This window comes from Cebus imitator, unplaced genomic scaffold (genome assembly GCF_001604975.1).
Source record: "Cebus imitator isolate Cc_AM_T3 unplaced genomic scaffold, Cebus_imitator-1.0 Scaffold333, whole genome shotgun sequence".
Lineage (NCBI taxonomy): Eukaryota > Metazoa > Chordata > Mammalia > Primates > Cebidae > Cebus > Cebus imitator.
Genome location: NW_016107648.1, coordinates 1,133,691 through 1,154,901, shown reverse-complemented (window position 1 = coordinate 1,154,901; position 21,211 = coordinate 1,133,691). Strand labels below are relative to the sequence as shown.

Genomic DNA, 21,211 nt, shown 5'->3' with positions numbered 1-21,211 from the left:
TCTACCCACGGAGAGGGGGGAGAGGGGAGAGAGGAGAGAGAGGGGAGAGAGGGGAGGGGAGAGAGGGGGAGGGAGGAGAGGGGAGAGGGGAAAAAAGATACTACACGACACAGAGGTAGCACATGTATTTACATATTATAGTTCAACCCATAGAAAGAGACTAATGGGCCGGGTACAGTGGCTCATGTAATACCAGCACTTTGAGAGGCCAAGAGAAAAGGATTGCTTGAGCCTAGGAATTCAAGACCAACCTGGGCAATATAGGGAGATCCCATCCCTACAACAAACATAAAAATTAGCTGGATGTGGTGGTACATGCCTGAATTCAGCCCCAGCTACCAGGGAGGCTGAGGCAGGAGGATCACTTGAACCTGGAAGGCAGAGGTTGCACTGAGCCAATGGCACCATGGCACTCCAGCCTGGGTGACAGAGCCAAACCCTGTCTCAAAAAAAAAAAAAATCAAGAAATTTAGGAAACTAGGTTTCTAGATAAAACCAGAATTATAAGGAGGCATTACTTCTTGGCCTTTTGGCTAAGATCAAGTGCGGAAGTACAATTGAGGGGAAAAAATAACATCAACTGTAAATTTACAAAACTGGAAAAAATGAAACCACGATTAACTTATTACTAATTGAAAGCTCAACTCTTCATGATATCACATTTTTACAAAAATCATCATAAGAGAATCAGAAAAGAATCAGCCTTCATCATCTCATTAGAAAAAGATCTTAACAGATCTTTTGCCAAGACAATCTCAATCCCCAATTATAAGGGATAGTGTATTTAACAACGCAGAAAAAAAGAAACCAATCAAACTCTTTAATAATCAAAAAAACAAAAACATGGCATTTCACTGAAAATAGCAAAGATTCCTTTTCAATTAAAAACACGAATGAGCACTCAAAAACACAATCCTTCCAGAAAGCAATCTGTCAGTAAATACATACAAATCTACATTTTTTGAACCTTAAAATATTTATATCTTTTGACTTAATAGTATACATCTAGGAAGGTGCCCTTAAAATCCAAAATGCAGAAAAGATTTATGTGAATAAACATTTATAACAGTATTTTTTAAAGAAAAACTGAAAACAATCTACCCAACAATGGAAATCTACCTGACAATGAGTAAATAATTTATACCTTCCATTCCAGTTAATAGTTAAGAAAAAGCTAAGGATATGTTGGATTTTTAAAAGATGCAAAATTGCATCTAAAAGAATTGCAACTTGTCTTACTTAGTCCATTCAGGCTGCTATAACAAAATACCTTATACAGGGTAATTTACAAAGAATAGAAATGTTTTTGCTCACAGTTCTAAAGACTGGGAAGTCCAAGATAAAGGAACCAGCAGATTCAGCGTCTGTTGAGGGCTCTCTCACTTTATAGATGGTATCTTGTTGCTATATCCTTACATGACAGAAGGAAAGGGCAAAAGTGGCTAAAATTCCCTCTGGCTTCTTTTATTTGGGCACTAATCCCATTCATAAGGGTTTTGTCCTCATGACCTAATCACTTCCCAAAGGCTCCACCTCTTAATACCATCACCTTGAGGATTAGGTTTCAACATATAAATTTTGGAGAGACATATACATTCAGAACATAGCAAAACTACATAAAATAATACTACCTATAAAAAAGAACAATACCAAAATGGTTCTTTCTGAAGAGTGCAATTTGTTTTATTCTTGTCTATACCTCTATATATTTTCCAAGTTCATTAAAAAAAAAACCTATGTATATAAGAGAAGAATAAAATTTGAGATAACACAGTACCCATTTTAAGAATCCTAAGATTTTGGGGAAAAAAATCATTTCTAAAATATTTAAGTTAGTGTATCTGGTTTAAAATGCATTAAATATTTCCTCTAGCTTAATTCTAATTTGGCTGTCTATCCTCAGGGAAAAAAAAAATTATCTATATATGTATACACACACAGGCACATATATATGTGTATATGTGTGTGTGTGTGTGTTTGTGTATATGAAGGTTTATATATATATAAAGGTTTATGCACAAAAGGTATGAACCAAGGCATTCATCCAAAAAGTTTTATGGAGTACCTATGGGATACTGTGTACTATGTAGATACTATATAAGTACAAGGGCCCGATCCTTTTACAGTTTATATTTCTGTGGATAAGTACAGATAACAAGTTAATAAGCATATTAAAATGTGATTTCTGGTTATAAGTATTATGAAGGAAATTAACAAAATATCGTGTATGTTTAACAGGGACAGCAAAGACAGAGCCTGCTCCTATGGGAGGTCACCAAAACAAATCCTGAGAAAAATGCAAAACCAAAAATATACCACATCCAGACATGCAAAAAGCTGAGGAGAAACAATCAAGACACAGGAAACTTCAAGTGCCAGGGCCCAGAAACAGGGAAAGAGTTTCACATGCTCCAGCAGCAGAAAAGAAGCTGGGTAGATGGAAATGGTAAAAAGAGATGAAACCACAAAGGCAGACAGGGGCCAGATCATGCAGGGATTTGCAGGCCAGCTTAAAGCATTTCTATTCTATCATAATTATGTGAGAAGTCACGAAATGGGGAGAGAAAATTACTTATACAAGCTTCTGAGATTAGATTGCAGAAGGTAAAGAATGATAACAAGAAGTTAGGAAGGTACTGCAGGAATCCCAGTAATGGGGGACAGTAGCCTAGACTAGAGTGATGGCAATGAAAACAGAAAAAAAAGCAGAGAAGCTCAAGACATAATGTGCTGGGTAGAACCCATAGTATTTACTGGCAGGAGGTCAGAATGTGGGAGATGAAGGCCCAGAACAATCAGGTATACCTCTTAGGAGTCTGGCGAAATCATTACTTACAAAGCTAAAACTTAAAGTGTGTTCCTAATAACAAGGAATAGTTTAGTTACATGTATTACGAAGTATCCATGAGATATGGAACATTACTAATGTTTGTGGAAGGTTTGCTTCTCTCTACTATGAGGAAATGACAGATATCTCAAATTTTATTCTTCTCTTATATACATGATACATAGTCCTTCAGTTCCTGAAATGATTACTACAAATAATGCCTACTGCTCTCATAGAGTTGTTGGGAGAATAAAATGTGAACCTATGATAAACACTTAATACAGTGACTATACTCAATAAATTAAAGCTATCAGAAGTCATAGTAATAATACCTCACCAGTCAGAATAAAAAAGGTATTCAATAAATGTTTTGTAGATGAATAGACAAGCAGATAAAAGAAATAATGTAATATCCAGGTCACCTGACTCAATCCCATAATCCTTCTACAAAACTATACACTCTTCACCACAGGCGGGTAAAAAAAGATGAACAGTTTCACAACTGTTAATTTGTGAAATCAACTAAGCGAAACCAAGAAATCCTCATTAGAGATTTTTGGTACAAATTATACAACAATGTAAGATCTACATTGTCACGTAGATTACATAGTTGAGTAAATACACAGTCAAGTGGATTAACTAGAATAATAGGTAAGTTTCTGAGTCACAAAAATAATTGAAAGTTTACTGGCCTACTTACAGGTTGATGAGTCAATCGGAATACAATACAAAAAGAGTACACGACAGGAGAGACCAAGCAGCAAGGAAATATTGAAATGAAGTCAAAATTTAGATGGTGATATGGTTTGGCTCTGTGTCCCCATCCAAATCTGATCTCCAACTGCAATCCCCCCATGTGGAAGGAGGACCTTGATTTGAGGTGACTGGCCCACAGTGGCAGTTTCCCCCATGCCGTTCTCACGACAGTGAGGAAGTTCTCATGAGAGCTGATAGTTTCAAGTGTGGCACTTCCTTGCTCTCTCTCTCCTTCTCCTGCCACCATATAAGATGTGCCTTGCTTCTCCTTCACCTTCTGCCATGATTTTAAATTTCTTGAGGCCTCCCAAGTAAGGCAGAACTGTGAGTCAATTAAACCCCTTTTGTTTATAAATTGCCCAGTCTCAGGTAATATCTTTATAGCAGTGTGAAAATGAACAAATACAGATGAGGAATACCAGTGAGTGCCTAATAAGGGAACAGAACCCAAAACCTGGAAGGAAAGGAAAAAGAGAGATACCAAAAATCAGGATAAGTCTGAAAGACAATTACAGACTAGGCGATGCAGGTATTTACCTCTCCCACCCTCAAGGCTCAGGCAAAGAGCCACTGCTCCTAGGGGAGAGATAGAAGTAAAAGCCTACTATACCTCAAGGACACGGAGACCCTCCTGACCCATGATCCCACACCAAAACTAAGCAGAATTACACTACTGCTAGGGGAAAGACACATGGAAAACTCTCTGTCCCAAGTACTACCTCAGACACGAGGCAGAATTTGGCTGCCGTGGGAGGGAAAAGGTCAGGGGCAGAGGATAAGAGTGAAAAGGTCCCACTCTCAAGACTCAGGCTCACGAGCCCTATATAAGACTGAGGGTAGACCATGAAAACCAAGAACTTCTCCACCCCCATTACAAACCTAACACATATAAAAAGGAATCCACTGCAGAACAGGATGTTGCTGATACCTGCCAATAGAGCACTGTCTTAGTCTCTTTGTACAGCCATAACAGAATATCTGAGACAGTGTAATTTATAAAGAACAGCAACCCATTAATATTTTCTCACTGTTCTGGAGGCTGGGAAGTCCAAGATGAAGACACCAGCATCGAGCAACAGTCTTCTTGCTGCGTCACCACATGGCAGAAGGGCAAAGAGAAAGAAAGAAAAGGGAGCCACACTTGCCCTTTTATAACTACATTAATCCTACCTATGAGAGCAGAGCCCTCACGGCCTAAGCACCCCTTAAAGGTCCCATTTCTCTACTGTTACAAGGGCAATTATATTTCAACAGGAGTTTTGGAGAGGACAAATATTCAAATCATAGCAGGCAGGAAAACCAATCAGTCCATCCAAAGCACAAAATAACAGTGACCTGCCGCCAGAGAAATTTCAGGTCTGTAGTACACTGAAGGTGATGATAGTAACAACAGAGCCATACCCAGGCCAACTAACTCAAAACTAACTCAACCTACCATACTAACAGTGTGACAGAGAAGGTGTACCTACCATACTAACAGTGTGACAGAAGAGGTATACCCATTTCTAGACATAGCTTCTTCTATCATTCAAAAATTATAAGACCACATTTAAAGAAGGGGAAAAAAAAAACATCATCAACAGATAAAGCAAACAACAGAAACAAACAGAGATTATTCAGATGTTGGAACTAATCAGAGATGCTAAAATAACTATGATTCATAAATATGTTAAAAGATCTAAAGGAAAAGATAAATATGCTAAAGAATCTGAACAACATAATGAACAGATAGGAAATTTTAGCAGGGATACGAAAACTATGAGAGAATCAAACGGCAATGCTAAAATTAAAAATAAGAATGTATCAAAAATGGAGAATCCCTTTGACAGGATTATTCATGAACTCAGGTTTACAGAAGTCAACAAATGAAAACAGAAAAAAGGGGGGTGGGGTATTTTTTAAAATAAAGAAACCATAAGAGGACACCATTATCGAATAGTCTAACATATACTTAACTGGTGTCCCAAAGGGAGAATACAAAAAGCAAAGGACAAAACAACTACCTGAAAAGATAATGGCCACGATTTTCCAAAATTAACAAATGACAACCAAGATCCAAAAAGGTCAGAAAGCCCTCTTAAAATTGGTTAAGCTACACTTACCTTAAATCAGGCAAGTCAAAGAAAAGGTTAATACAAAAAACATAACTTGAAATTACTAACTATTGGAAAGTACATATGTAACAGATATTGTAAAAATATTTTCTATTACGTATAAAAAGACAGCATTCTATCTACCATCTGCACATGAAAATAAACTCAAATGGGCTAAAACTGAAAAAAAAAAAAGATGATAAAAGAAAAAAATCTTGAACTGTAAAGTATAATCCAATAATTAAACACATACTATAGTTTTCTGCCAAAAGCCACTAAACCAGTGAAGACATTGACTATATCACTTTGGCCAAAAAACTGTCAATTTTCAGCAAGTACATTAAATAAAAGCATTCAGTTATGAGTTAAAAAAACAATTATTGTATATGAATTTAGTAAACGCTCTGGATGACAATTCCACTTTGTAAACATTCTATCACCCACAAATTTATTTATGGTTTTTCATTTCCATTATTGTAAGAATTTGTGTTAGAGTAACTGGTAAAAGAAGGGATCTAGAGATTGATAAGAGTAAAGCAAGGTGGAGCCAGTTTTAAGACTTTTAAAATACAATGCTGAGTTAAAGGAAACCTAGGTAAAGTCCCACTTGGCCTCAAAGGTGTACCTCCGTGACTGAAAAGTGGGAAAATGCTACAATCTAAAGACCTACCTAAGTGGTGGGAACAGAGCCAGGAAAGACTGTCCAACATCCTCATGTCTCTTAATATAAAAGCCCTAGAGGAAGAATTCGAATTTTACCAATACCCTGCTCCTTGAGAGGTTTCATCCATAGTAGTGGGGAACATTCAAAGACTTCTTAAATAAGTTTACCTCAAACCTTTTCCATTTGATTCATCCAAGTCAATCAACATGGCTGAGATTTTGTGGACCCCTAAGATGTGTGAATCAACAATTCCATGTAACAAAAACAAGACACCTAGCTTTTCATGGACTGGATGCTCCTTTGTTTACACACTACCTACTACAAGTGAAAATGGGTTTGCAAACATCTCATAAGCTACAAAGGGAAACTCTGAACTATTCCTAATAATAAAAGGATGACAAACGGAAACTAACTTTTCTGAATTACTAATTCAAAACATACAAATTATTACTATGGTATTATCTCTTAGCAAATATAAACATTAATAAGGGCATTTGTGGGGCTACAGACTCTCACTCTGAAGCCTATTTTTCCTAAAGGTCTGTTTTCCAATTTGAAATTTTGCTAGGATAAGATTTTTCAGAAACATCCCCATAATAATTAGAAAGGAACTGTCTACAAATATATCATGTCTTGCTTGCGAATTTGTATTTAACTAAAAACAGCTCCCATTTATCTAGAAATCTTGAAGACTAACTAAATACAAAGACTTATCTTTTCATTCCTAGAGTCTGTTCTCATGTTGTTACATTATCAAGTAGAGGCCTGAGACTCATAACAGCTTCTTGCTCCTTTACTAATCTAGAATATGAAGAAAAAATAATCCTAATTATTAACATATTCAGGACTTATGATGACTATAATCCTACAAGACTATAAGATGAATATTAACCTATTCAGGGCTTATCATGATTACCAACCACCTGCCCAAAAACAAGCTTAAAGACTTCAAAATGTAAAACTAAATTTTTAGTACAAAAATTTTTGGTATAAAAGCTAGCAGATAATTTTATAAACACGTTTAAACAACTCATAGATTATTCATATATAAGTTTGGTTAAATTCAGAGAACCAGCCTATGTGCATATTTCTATAAGATTTTAAAACAGATCTCATAAAAAATACTATATAGCATATGACAAAAATAACACAAAACTAGGAGTTAATAGATCTGAGTTCTAATTCTAGGTCTGTTACACTAAGTTAAAGTTGATACTAAATTAAGAATATGGATATGCTTTGTATAAAACTCAAAGAGATTTATCATTGTGACTGTATAACTGATACTATAAATGAGTTAAAAGATTAATAAATAAAACCAATGTGCCATTCAGCTTCAATTAAAGGAATCTAGAAACTAGTGAATACTGGAATGCATAGCAATCATAATATGAAGAAGCTACCAATGTATTCTAAGATCACATATGCATGTAACAAAACTACAATTGCCCAACAAACAACTACAGCATTAAAAGTAAAATCATGACAGCAGCAACTTCACTAGTTTAGTTTTCTCCTGTTTCTCCAGCACTTAAAAAGTATCTGCTGTCTAGCACATAGTAGACCTTCAAACATCTGTTGAATAAATATCCCCCACAACTAAGTGGCATAATGTAACCTCGCAGTCTATGCCTAATACTTGCTGATTTTACTACTTCCAATTTCATATTAACCAGCACTTGTTTAATGTTCTTAAAATCTGTGAGACTACAAATCAAATTGTAACCTTTTAAATAATCCCATTCTTTTATTTCCCTAAACTCGAAAAGATATCAAATTATCAATTAAAAGATGAGAGTTCATAACTTAAGCCAAATGAGTAATATATTAATAATAACTACTCAGTTTATGTAAATGAAGAACTGAAAGCTGATCGTGTAACATTTTTCCACTAGAAGTTACCAGTCACCAATAAAGATGTACCACAGTTCCTCCTAAAAGTACTTACCAGTGGTTGGCGTTGGGTGGACATTGGGGGTGCCGGGATCTAGTGGTCAGAGAAGACTCTTGGGCAGGCAGATGGCTTCTCAATGGCAGTGCATAGGGGATTCTGTGAGCCGGAGATCTCTCCAGCATCAGGAGCAACTGGAAGACACCAAAGAGCTACAGCCTATGGCCAGCCATCCAGAAGACTTCTGCCGGAGCCCTGGGCTGCCTGTGCAGACAGTTTCAAAGGAGGCTGCCCCTGAAAGCTGTCAACCTCAAACTCAGGGAGGCCCTTCCTGAAACACCTGGAAACCCCAGAGCCAGGACAGTAGAGCCTCCAGGCTGCAGCTCGCTCAGCTAAGAGTGCCTTGGGTGCCATGCCCCAGAGAATCCAGGAGGCCTGCCAAAGTGACACCAAGTGGCTGGTGGAAACCCAGGTGAAGGCCAGGAGGAGGAAGAGAGGGGAACAGAAAAGCAGTGGATCCCCAACTTACAGCCTGAGCCAGAAGAGCACCCAGCTGCCTGGAGGTGTCCCTGTCCACTCAGCTGCTGACCCCTGGGAGAAGGAGCATAACCACCTCTCTGCCCGGATGGGTTCATATACCCACCCACTATGGCAGTTAAGGTGGGAGGCTGCCTTCCAGAGCCTCCTTCCAGAGCCCCTACTTCTCGACAGAGCCCCTCTGCTCTCCCAGCAAGACTGAGAGTGACCTACAGCCTATGGAGTCAGGAATTCAGCATCTCCAGAAGCTGTCCCACAGCTAGACGAAGTCATTTGGGCAGAAGAGGTGGTGACATGACAGTCTCTCTCATTCATGACTGAGGAAGTGTCCTGCAGAAAACAAGCCCTGTCTGATCACCAAGACTTCATACCCAAGGATGTCTGTGCTTCCCTATGAGCTTCCTGGAGGAAGGAGTCATTAGTAACCCTGGGCCACTGCTAGCAAGGACTTAACAAGGGGCCCAGAGCCCACCTGCTCCGGCCACATCTAGCACAAATGATTTCGTTCAAAACTAATATGGTAGCAATGAGAACGTAAACAACTTTTTTTTTTTTTTGAGATGGAGTCTCACTCTGTTGCCCAGGTTGGAGTGGAGTACAATGGTGCGATCTTGGCTCACTGCAATCCCAACCTCGAGGGTTCAAGCGAGTTTCCTGCCTCAGCGTACCGAATACCTGGAATTACAGGTACCTGCCATCATGCCTGGCTAATTTTTTTGTTTTTATAGAGACAGGATTTCACCACATTGACAAGGATAGGCTTGAACTCCTGACCTCAGGTGATCTCCCTGCTTCAGCCTCCCAAAGTGGTGGGATTACAGGCATGAGCCACTGCGCCTGGCCTGTTACCCTCTGAATTAAATTCAAATAAGGTAACAAGTTCTATGAAGCTCTGTACCCTCCCTCTTCTATAGCCAGATCTCATCCAACATTCTCCCTCCCTCAAGGTGCTGGGTCAAAACGATACTTTCACTTCTTCAAATAATTCTAATTCTTTCTTGCTTCAAAGTCTTTGTTTGGAATGCTATTCCCCAATTCCTCAGACTTGGCTCCTTATTGTCCTTCAAGATGCCACCTGAAATGTACCCTTCTAAGAAGTCTTCTCTAACTAGCCTACCTAAATTAAAAAGTGTCCCGGCATTATTTTCTATTTTATGTCTCTTTTGTTCCTTAATAGCATTTCTCACAACTCAAAATAGCATTTGTATTTTCTGTCTTCCCAACTGAAATGCAAGCTCCATGGGAACAAAAATGTCAATCTCATTCATTTTTGTGTTCCCCAATACTTATCATATGCCTATAATGTACCTGACATTCATATATTTACTAAGTAATTTCACATTTTAAAGAAATCACTCTCTAAGCCTATTATTAAATATATCGATATCCATATATATCTATAAAAGACTGTTAAAAAACAAACTTTTGATGTTATCTTTGTTATTATTGGCTGTTGAAGCAGATGTATTTTCTACATTTACTTTTCAGTATGTTCTAAATTTTTTAGAATAAACTCTGAAATTAAAGATTTTAAAGTCTAAATGCAAAATCCTTTAAATCTTTAAATCATATAAAATAATGAAGGTACAAAATGACTCAGGCTAATGTTACAACTAATTTTTTTTAAATACCATGTAGCTTTCAATGTCACTGTCTATACTTAGCTTCGTATTTCTACAGTTTTAACTAATCTCGTACCATTTCATGGTCTGTTTATCTTGATCAACTTACTGCTTCAAACTATGTCTTCATACTTTTTTAAATGCAACATAAAATACATTAATAACACTCAATAAATCAAAGCACATTTCTACAACTATTCTACCTCTGTATATACAGATAAAAAGAATAATGTTAAGTCAATAATACCTGACTACTTATCCTTGCCCGGCTGTATTCTAGGTATACATAGGGTAATTCATTTATTCTTCACACCCCATTTTAGAGATAAAGAAATTTAGGTACTAACAGACTAAATTATCTACCCAAAATTACAAAATCACCATCAGACTGGGATTCAAACTCAGGAAATCCTGCTGTAGTCTAGAGGCTGTGCTCTTCATCACACTACACCAAAGTGGAAACAGGCCAGGCATAGTGGCTCACACTCATAATCAAAGCACTTTGTGGGGCCAAGGTGGGAGACCCCACCTTGCCTAAGCCCAGGAATTTGAGACCAGTCCTGGGCAACACAGCCAGACTCTGTCTCTACCAAAAAATAAATGACTATTGTGAAAAATGCTGAAAAGAATATAGCAGGGAAAAAGTGGAAACAGACTTACGGCCCCAATAAAAGTTCAAGATATAAGATGCTATGCTTCTTAAAAACTGCATTCTGTCATCCTTATATTTATGAAAATAAAGCACAAATTACACACTTATCGAAAAGCATTGAACAAACTGAGTCAAAGTCTAATTTTTAAAAGGCATACTTAGTACAAATTACTGGGCCTCAGATATATTTTATAAGAGTTGTATTCCAAGATTTCAGAATATTTAATAGCAAAATTTTGTTGTTTACCAAAAATAAATGAAGCAGAAACTCACAAGGCCATTGGACAATAAAGATCTAGAATGTAACATTAATCACAATGCTATGTCTGCTACTTCTCCAGCCTCATTTCCTGATTCAACTCCAGAAATACCTTACGCTTTAACACAAAGATCCTTGGCACTGGTTCCCTTTAATGTACAAACTATTTGAGAGCAATCCTAAATTTCTGTTATACGTCCTAACTCATGGAGATAACCTCACAGGGATTCTCTAAGGATCACATTGGATGAAACATGCAAAATGCCTGGCAAAAATTTAAACCCCACATGCAAATATGGATGATGCTGCACTGCAAACAGGCCCAGCACTGACTCTGTCATCCTGGGTATTTGGTAATTTACAATCACATTTAGCATTTTCAAATGGCAATGCCTATAATAATCATCACTCCCACTCAGCTTTCTCACTTCACACCTATGGCTTTCCACCATGGCTTTCTCTACTGGATAAACTCATACATTCTCAGCACACACTTCTACTCTGGATAGTTTTAAGAAAAATGTATTCACTAAAGACCTGCATCTCCACATCAAAATTAGTAACCCCATCTTTGTAATTCAGTAAAATACTACACATAGCCTTGGGCCCTTCTACCTCTATCACAATGTATCATCACCCTTTAAATGGGTATGCCTTCTAATAGACTACAAGGTAGGGTGAATATCTTACTGATCTTGAAATTCCAAACACCAAACTGGTGTCTGGTACACAGGACTCACTGAAAGTTTTTGTTTGCTTGCTTGTTTTTTAATAAAGTATACAAAAGAGTGAGCAAAAAGGAATGATACCTGAAAACATGTACATTATATATCAGTTAACAATTTTTAACTATACTTATTTATAATTATACTTTGTTCCAAAGAAGGGAGAGAGCCTTTTTTTTTTTAATACTGCAAATATATAACAAAAACTTCCAATAAATATTCTTATATTTTTATAACTTTAGTGAGGCATAATGACAAAAAGTAGATATATTTAAGGTATACAATTTGATGACTTGATATATGCATACATTTTAAAATTTCACCACAACGAAGTTAATTCACCTAAGCCATTACATCACATCCTTATCTTCTTTTTTTTTTTTTTTTTTTTTTTTTTTTTTTTTTTTTTTTTTTTTTTTTTTTTTTTAAGAACTGTTAAGGTCTACCCTCTTCACAAATTTCAGGTACAGTATATGATACTATTAACTATAGTCACATTGTTGTACATTAGATCTCCAGAACTTACATACGTTGCATAACTGAATCTTTGTACTCCTTGAAGAACACCTCTCCATTTACCCCTTTCCCTAGCCCCTGGTAACCACCATTCTACTCTGTTTCTGTAAGTTTGATACTTTCAGATTCCATGCAGTATTTGTCTTTCTATGTCTGTGTTATTTCACTGAGCACGATGTCCTCCACATTCATCTATGTTGCTGCAAACGGCAAGATTTTCTTCTTTTTTAACGCTGAATAATATCTCATGGTGCAGGTGCATGTGTATTTTATTTACGCATTCATGGATGAATGTTTAGGTTGTTTCGGTATCTTGGCTATTGCGAAAAATGCTGAAAAGAACATAGCAGTGCAGCTATCTGTAACAGACATTTTCAGCAAATGTAGCAAGGATACTAGTTAAGCTAACACAGTAGTGGCCTTTTAAGAAACAAAATATTTGTACATATTTTTAGATTATGCAATCCACTCTCAGGCAATTTTCAGGTTTACATTAAAAATACTTTTTTTACATTAGCCATCTGTGGTGGCTCATAGCCTGTGAGGCTAAGGCAGGAAGACAGATTGAGCCCAGGAGTTTGAGGCTGCAGTGAGCTATGATCATGTCACGGCACTCCAGCCTGGGCAACAGAGTGAGACTATATCTCTAAAAATATATAAATAATAAATGTTTTTAAGTGGGCAATTTCAACTTTACATCTCTGGTTACTCACACCATAGCTGGCACAAGAGTCACTAAATAATGTTTAAAACTCTATGCACATGCATACATATTCATGAATGATTGGCTTTTCTCACTTTAGCCCTCCACAGTTATTTTTAGGACTCATATAACAAACCTAGAATCAAACAAACTTTTTTTTTTTTTGAAGACAAGGTCTCACTTCGCCCCCACCCCCACCCCAGGCTAGAGCGCAGTGGCCTAATCAGGACTCACTGCAGCCTCAACTTTCGCCAGGCTCAGGTAATTCTCCCATCTTAGCCTCCCAAGTAGCCAAGAATACAGCATTATCACCACGGCCAGGTAATTTATTTAATTACTATTTTTTGAGGAGATAGGGTTTCACCGTGTTTCCCAGGCTAGTCTCGAACTCCTGGGCTCAAGCAATCTGTCCATCTTGGCTTTGAAAAGTGCTGGGATTACAGGCATGAGCCACAACATACGACCCAAAACAAACATGGAATAAACATCAGAGGATAGAGTTACAAAGTAAATTCAAAAACAGCACGGTGTATCCACAACTGCAGTTTAGCTATTTTTTTTTTAATTTGGTTCCTAGAAGAAGTAAACAGCGAGGCTTAATACAGTCTGAATACGTGTGGCAAAGCAGAAATAAGAGCCAAACATGACAACAGTTCAAAGCAGTGGGGAAACAGAGCAAAAATTACATACATGCTATGAATTAAAAAGTTAGAGATTTATTGCTAGACAATAGGAATAAAGAAGACAGATTAAGATTATTTAGTTATTCAACATCAGATTTTTTATTAAAAAAAAAAAAAGACATAAAGACAGTAATAGAAAACACAGACCTGTGCAACTTACAGTGTGCTGAGGAGTAGACAGCAACTTCAAATACGGGTTTAAAAAGCCTTTTTTACTTACTGAGAATATTTTAAGAAACTACAAATCACTTTCACTACCCTACACGGTTTTGATGAGGTTGTTTATAATGAGACTGTTTAGTATTCTGCATTCACATAAATAAGATATTCACTTGAAGTATTTTTTTAAATTAAAATCCCAGCACTTAACTCAAAATAGTTTTTGAGGTGTTTCAGTTCCACATAATGTCAAGTTTAGGAAATCAAAGAGGAAGTAAAAATGACTAGAGAAAAAAGAGTAAGTTACACAGAGGCCAAGATCCATAAGCAGACATGAAAACAAATTCATACGCAAAAAGAAACACTTAGACAGATACAGATACTTGGGTTCTGAGATGAATCTTAGTACAAGTAAACTGTGCTTGCCAGGCTCTGTGGCTCCATTAGCCTGTGTGTACTGGAGGGGAGTTACCATTATCTTACGAAAACATTGAATAGACATTATTAAACATTCTTCAACTGCTCCTAGCCTTAATCCCAAAATTGTTTTACTTTAAAGGATAAGACTGACAAAAGCTAGTACAAAGGAAATTACTCTCAGGACTGCAGCCATGATGCTTGTGCTGTATCACACCAACGGCCAAATGAAATAAAGCCAAAAATCAAATCAATCATTGGCTTGGAGATCCTTATCCCCAATGTAGAACTTTCCTAGTAATGAAGTTCTCCGAGAAGGAAATGTTCAGCTAGACTAGAGGAACAGGAGGCTGAGAACAGACTTAGGAGGGAACCAATCTTAAAATCAGCAACAACGAAACTAGTCAAGGAAAAGTTACTAAAGGTAGAATTAGAAAGTGTCTAGAAAGACTGAATAGCCAATGGATACTAAAATAAAGATCTAGATGGATAAATAAAAGAACAAACCACTTAGATTTGGCATTAGAAATCGTCATCTATAGATTAAGCTTGAAATTCACAAGAAATGAAATTTAAAAATTAATATTGAAACAAATTATATGCCAGTCTCTGAAATATTGCTATTCACAGCTGAGAGGTCGGGAGAGATTTCAACTCTCTGACTTATAACATTAGTTCAATCTGGAAACACTTATTATTTTTACACGTGGAATTCTAAAAGCTTTATATAAGCATTTTGTGGCAAATATATTGTCTGGATATCAAAAGATTTTTGGTTTTATTTGTCAAACAACTGACAAATATATTTGCAACTGTTTTTCTGTTAATTTTGTGAATCATCACATAAGCCCAATTATATTTTTTTAAACACTAATCTTTATATTAATAAATGGGCACATTTTAAATAAAGAAGATTTTCTATCACAAATAGTATGTTTCTTCTTGGATTTTTCAAGGGCTTATCCTAATTTAAATATTCTATAAACTCTGTATATTTAAAACTAAAGGTAATATTTCTTAGACTTCATATAAATGAAGTTTAAATTTTATAAAATCGCCTTTATTCTTAGCTTAGAAAGAATAAAGGCGATTTTATAAAATTTCCTCTGAACATTTTCACAGTCACTCCGTAGTCCAAACTCTCAAGACCCCTCCTTTTATAGTTTCCTACTGGCATCCTCATCTCTGTTATATCCTCATTGCCATCCACTCAGAATTAGCTTTCTCAAACACAAAAGATATGTCACCCCCATCTTCAAAAACCACAATGTCTCTCACCTCCTAATGACAGGATATAGATTTGTAACTTCAAGAGTTTATTAACAAAACACTCTGAAAGTTCAAAATGGCTTTTATCTTAAAAATTAAAATAAATGTACATTTTCCCTAACGTGCACATTGGTAATTTTTTAAATAGTTTTATATCTCCCAAATAATCTAATAAAATGGATATGCCAAGAAAATGTATCATATTTGTCCTGGGTTTCCCATTCTTCCCAGTATACAGCTGAGAATCCTGGTTTTAGATGTACTGACATTTTGATACATACTAAATACACTAGGGAATTATAAAGCTCTTCATAATTTGGCCCCAACATTCTTCCTTCTTGCATTCTCCACTATTCTACACACGCCTTATACTTAACTCTAAAGAAAAGTATTTACCCCTATTCTTGCATATGCCTCCTCCCAGAAAGCCTTTTCACTCATCTCCACAAGAAGTCCTAGCTATACATCAAGGTCCAGCTCAAATCCTGCCCTCCTCCAGGTAATATTCTCTAACAGCCTCTTCCTTTCTCCTACAGTTTGCGGACCATTGTGGTGCATCACATATTGTTTGTATAAAAATGCATACAACATATCAGCTAAGAATCCAAGCTTTGGAATCAGAGAAACCCAGGTCGACCTCTTGGACAAGTTATTTACAACCATCCAGCACGTTTCCTAATCTGCTGTATGAAGGTAAAGATGGCAACAATAAAAAGCGAGGACTACTTGTGGAGAAGGTAAGAGGAGGGGTAAGGGTTGAAAAACTAACTACTGGGTACTATGCTCGGTACCTGGGTGACGGGATCATCTGTAACCAAAGCCTCATATCATGCAATATACCCAGGCAATACCTGCACGTGTATCTCATGCATCTAAAATCAAAATTGGGGGGGAAAAACAGTAGCTATCTAACAGGACTAGTCTCAGAATCAAAAGCAGGGATGTATAACATAAAAAGCACTTAGCACAATACCAACACATAGAAATAGTTTAATAAATGTGCCTGTTATTACCTCGTCTGAGTCCAAAACATCAGACCTACATCTTACTCTTTTTTTTAATTCTTTCCCACTTCTCTTTTGTGGTATTCTGCTTGTGCTTAATAATTATTTAGTTAATAATACCTGATCAATTCAGAAGTAAATTCCCAGGTAGATCTTAACAAGGTAAGATCCAAACCCTAGTAAATGTCAAAAAATGGCTTACTATCCATATTATTAGCAGTTAGTTTTAGGATTAGCTTAGCCAGGATATACATTATCTATCACAATACATAAATACAGATCTCTAAGGATCATTGTGAAAGTGTTTACACCACAATTACCGTCAATGATTAGGCCACAATTACCGTCAATGATTAGGCCACTAACAAAAATCCTTGATATCATTATGCAAAAAGAGCCTAAGTTAATCTGTAAATACTAGCATGTATCCAGCCGCAACGCAAGACTTTGGCAAGCTAAATCATTCTTGTGTCCTCCTTTTGCGTAAAAGTCAGGTAAATCTGAACCCACTTTCCCAACTGGCCCTCTGAATTTTTCCTGTGCTATGAGATTCCCAACAGAGGTCAGTTCTGCCATGGTATTCTTAAGAGTGTCACAGGATGCAATGTTTCCGGACCAATTAGATGACTACAAATTCTTAAATGTTCAGAATCGACTAGATCAAACAGATACAAGCAGATTCTTTAATCCTGTAGTTAACAACAATAATACTAGTACAGCCATGGCCAAAGACTGGTGATGAAAAGCACTGGTAATGATACTAAAGGTAAAGAAAAAGAGGATACGGCCAACAATGGCTTTAGGAAGTTCAGAAAGAGCAACACCACAAGAGCAACAAAGGTTTCTCATGATATCTGAATCCACTTTGAGTCTACTGTCACCATGTAAACACTAACCTGTGTAAATTATTCGTAAAATATTACTGGAAGCAACATATATATCCCACAGGCAAGTCAACTACTAATAAAAATAAATAAAGTAATAACATTTACTGGGTAAATGTTATGAATACAACTGATTTCATTAAAAGTTCAGTTTAACATTTTTTCAACGACAATCATGCTAATTAGAGATATTTCCATTTAAATTAATGAAAGCCCCACAACACAGATGTGTGTAACAGTACTGGGTAAAGTGGCCATTGTAAATGGTATTATACGTTGAACTAAGAATATATTACATTTTAATTGAGATTTTAATACTTCTGAGACATGTTTTTATATATGTATATTTCCAATAACATGCCAAATCAGTGAAAGGGTATTACCATTAAGATAAAACCTTGATATAGGCACTAAAGAATGCTACTTTCGTCCATTCTTTAAAAAGGATAGAGGCAAATAGTTTCAGTTAAAATTTGTTTGTAAAAATTCTGAACCAATTAATTCCCTAAGAAAATAATTTAATGTTCAATTATTCTGCAAATGTTGTTTGTTTCCCTTTTATATGCTATTTCTCAGGGACCCTATCTAGATGAGATTGATCACTCCCTACCAGGATCAATTCACCAACTCTAAATCTGTTAGGCAAAGAAGAAAAAAAATAACATTTTGAGTTATTAAAGCACTGCTTTAGAATACAATCAGCAAGCTCCATCACCTATCCCTAACTTGCTTTAAATTTCAGTCACTTTCAAAGTGCCCTAAATATTTAAGTACTGTATATGTAATTTAAAACCCTTACTATATAATATCACAAATACTGGTTCTGTCTCATCAAAAACATTTGTACACTGAATTCCGAAAAGGTCATATTTAAAAAGGAAAAGAAAACATAAACCTGTATTCATTATGACAGTGTATCTGTTTATTTGGATCTGTCATAGCTTCTCACTCTATAAAAACAATTGGCTTGCTTAAATAATTTTCAGCAGTAGTAGCTTATTTGAGCAAATAAACACAGGGTAAATAATTTAAAGGCAATTTATTCTTAAAATACACTAAATCCCTAAAGTAAAACACTTGAGAGGCAAACTGCAGTGAAAAAGAATTTTTTATAGATTTTATTAGTAAAAGGCAAACTCTTATGAAATAAGTTTCTAAAGGTAAGTATTAAAAATACCAATCTCGAGAGGAAAACAGAAAAGTGATTTTGGCTGTCATTTTGCAGAGCTATTAAGAATACTCACAGATAAATCACAACTTTAATCAGGAGCCAAAGAGATCAATTCTTTTCAGAATGCTTTCAAAAATTTTCAATTTTCAAAATTCACGTGAAGTTTAGTTCTCTTATTACTGATGCTCTACTCCATCTCTATGTATTAATGCAGCCTAGAATCTGACACTACACCACAGTATTTTGTAAATTCAGTCTACGGTTTTACTTCCTGAAGTGTACACTAACACTAATAAATTAGGTTCTAGGCTTTGCATACCATTTACAAATAGAACCATGAAAGAAAGCACTATACAAACAATCTTAAGAATGGGAAAGAGCCCTGTAGATGCCATATAGTTCAAAGAAATTTTCAATATTTTCTAACTTCACAGATTTTCAATTTATATTTACCAAGATATGAGCTACTGACTGTATTTACATAAACTTATTAAAATAACAATTTAATTTATATATTGTGTAGTTTTATGATTTAAACTTTAAGTGGAAATGTTTAACTTGTCAAAAATCAATATTCTGACAAAAGGAAAGGAAAAGAACATTAGAAATAATTCTAGGGTATTCTTCTAGTAAACTTATTTTAAAGCCCTATGTCACAAACTCATTTTGTGTGATACACCGGATTTTTGTGCAATTGAAATCACCTTTTCTCCCAAATCCTTAAATAAATACAGAGAAATTTAAGTCTTAAAAAGGATTACAAATGGCTTATTAAAATAAAATTCCATCTAAGCAACTTTCTTGATGTGACCTACACAGTATATACTTTTAACAGTCAATAAATACTAAATTTTCTGAATTGCTTGCCTTTTTAGCAATTATTTTTGACAAAGCATTAGCCAATTACTTATTAACCAAATTTTTCTGCTCGAGAAACCTAGAATCACTCTTATACCTTCTAGAAGGCTATATATTTCTGCTCCTTCCCTTCCTGCATGAGGCATTAAATCTTCAAATTATAGTCTTATCTAGCAGCTTTCCTAATAATCACTATTCTTCACTATACTGTTATTTGCCACACTTTTATTTGGAGAATATATACTATTCAAGCATAAAGTTGTCTGATCTATCTTCTCAAACTATACTATGCTCCTAATACTAATTATTATTCTGTAATCACTCTATCCCAGTAAACCAATTGGTAGGTTTGATGTATCAAGTTCCATTTAATAGGGCTTGATATGCTTCAGGGTAAAGTTAAACATGCTGATCATTATGTTCTATACGCTACATCCTCCAAAGCCTTTCAAGTTTACCAACATCCTTCTCTCTAGAATAGTAAATATCCTATCATAGAACACAAAGAATACTTCTTGGCTTTAAAGAATACAGTTCCTTAGCACTTTTCAGAGAAGCTGTTAGTAGCTTCGAGACGCCCGCTGGCCTATCACTTTGGTTAAATTAATCATGGGTCATCTTGTGCCATAAATTAATCATGGGTCATCTTGTGCCACTAACTTTTTAGTCTTACAATTATTGTAGGAAATCTACATATCTACTTTAAAAATAAAGGAAATACTTTTTTTTTTTTTTTAAAAAAAAAAAAGCACTATTTTAGCTCCATTACTTTTCCCAAAGAAATCAATTCAGGGTCCTTATGTCATTACTTTTACTTAAACCACAACCGATCAGTCGTACATAACAACGGAAGGCTTTTAAAAAGATATAATTTTGCACTTAACCTTACGAAACACGTTTCCAAGTTTTCAATTGCGAGAACGTTCCATATTAAAAAGGTGCTGGTGCAGTCATCAGAACTGTGCTGCTAGCTACAAGCTCCGAGTATCCTGCACTTTGCAAATTTTAGGTATAATTTCTGTTACCTGCTGAGGTTTCTGCACCCTTTGTCACCCAGTGATGGCTCACCACCAAACACTTTCCATCATTTATAACGGCCTCCTTCCACCCCTCAAAAAATGCACAGTAAACTTGGGCGTTTCTGCACACTAACACGGAACCACTAATATCACTAGGTATTATGGCTCTCAAAGAATCCTCTCTAGCAGCCTCCCCTGGGACGCTGTGCTCAGCGGGGCTTTGAACCGGTGAGACTCGCTGCCAGCTGCCTTTGCAAAAGCAGCACCAGAGGCAGACTCAACACCGCAATGCTGCTGCTGCTGACTTTTTCCAGCAGCTTTAAAAAAAAAAAAAATCATCCCAGTCCCCTGCAGACCCTGCTGGCTCTTCTGCAGCACGAAAGAGAAACCACCGCATTGCTCAGCTTGTAAGATCAGAGAGCCCGACTTAAGGGAGGGGAATCAGTGCGGTCGAGAGGCTCCGCGAGGGCGGGGTGTTGGGGTGAAAAGGGAAGACATCCGG

General features: G+C 36.2%; 1 protein-coding gene and 1 pseudogene across 4 annotated transcripts in view; one reads left to right on the top strand and one right to left on the bottom strand.

The window, feature by feature from the left end:
- Positions 1–21,211, bottom strand: part of STIM2 (stromal interaction molecule 2) — a 150,682-nt gene that overhangs the window by 128,644 nt on the left and 827 nt on the right. For 2 of the 4 annotated variants that reach the window (XM_037730145.1, XM_017505109.2), the window contains exon 2: positions 4,121–4,159. The exons of the other annotated variants lie outside the window; for them this stretch is intronic. In XM_037730145.1, the coding sequence (XP_037586073.1) occupies positions 4,121–4,159 (39 nt within the window). The remainder of the gene's footprint in view (positions 1–4,120; positions 4,160–21,211) is intronic. 4 annotated transcript variants of the gene reach the window in all.
- On the top strand, positions 7,975–11,420 carry LOC119467801 (annotated as a pseudogene).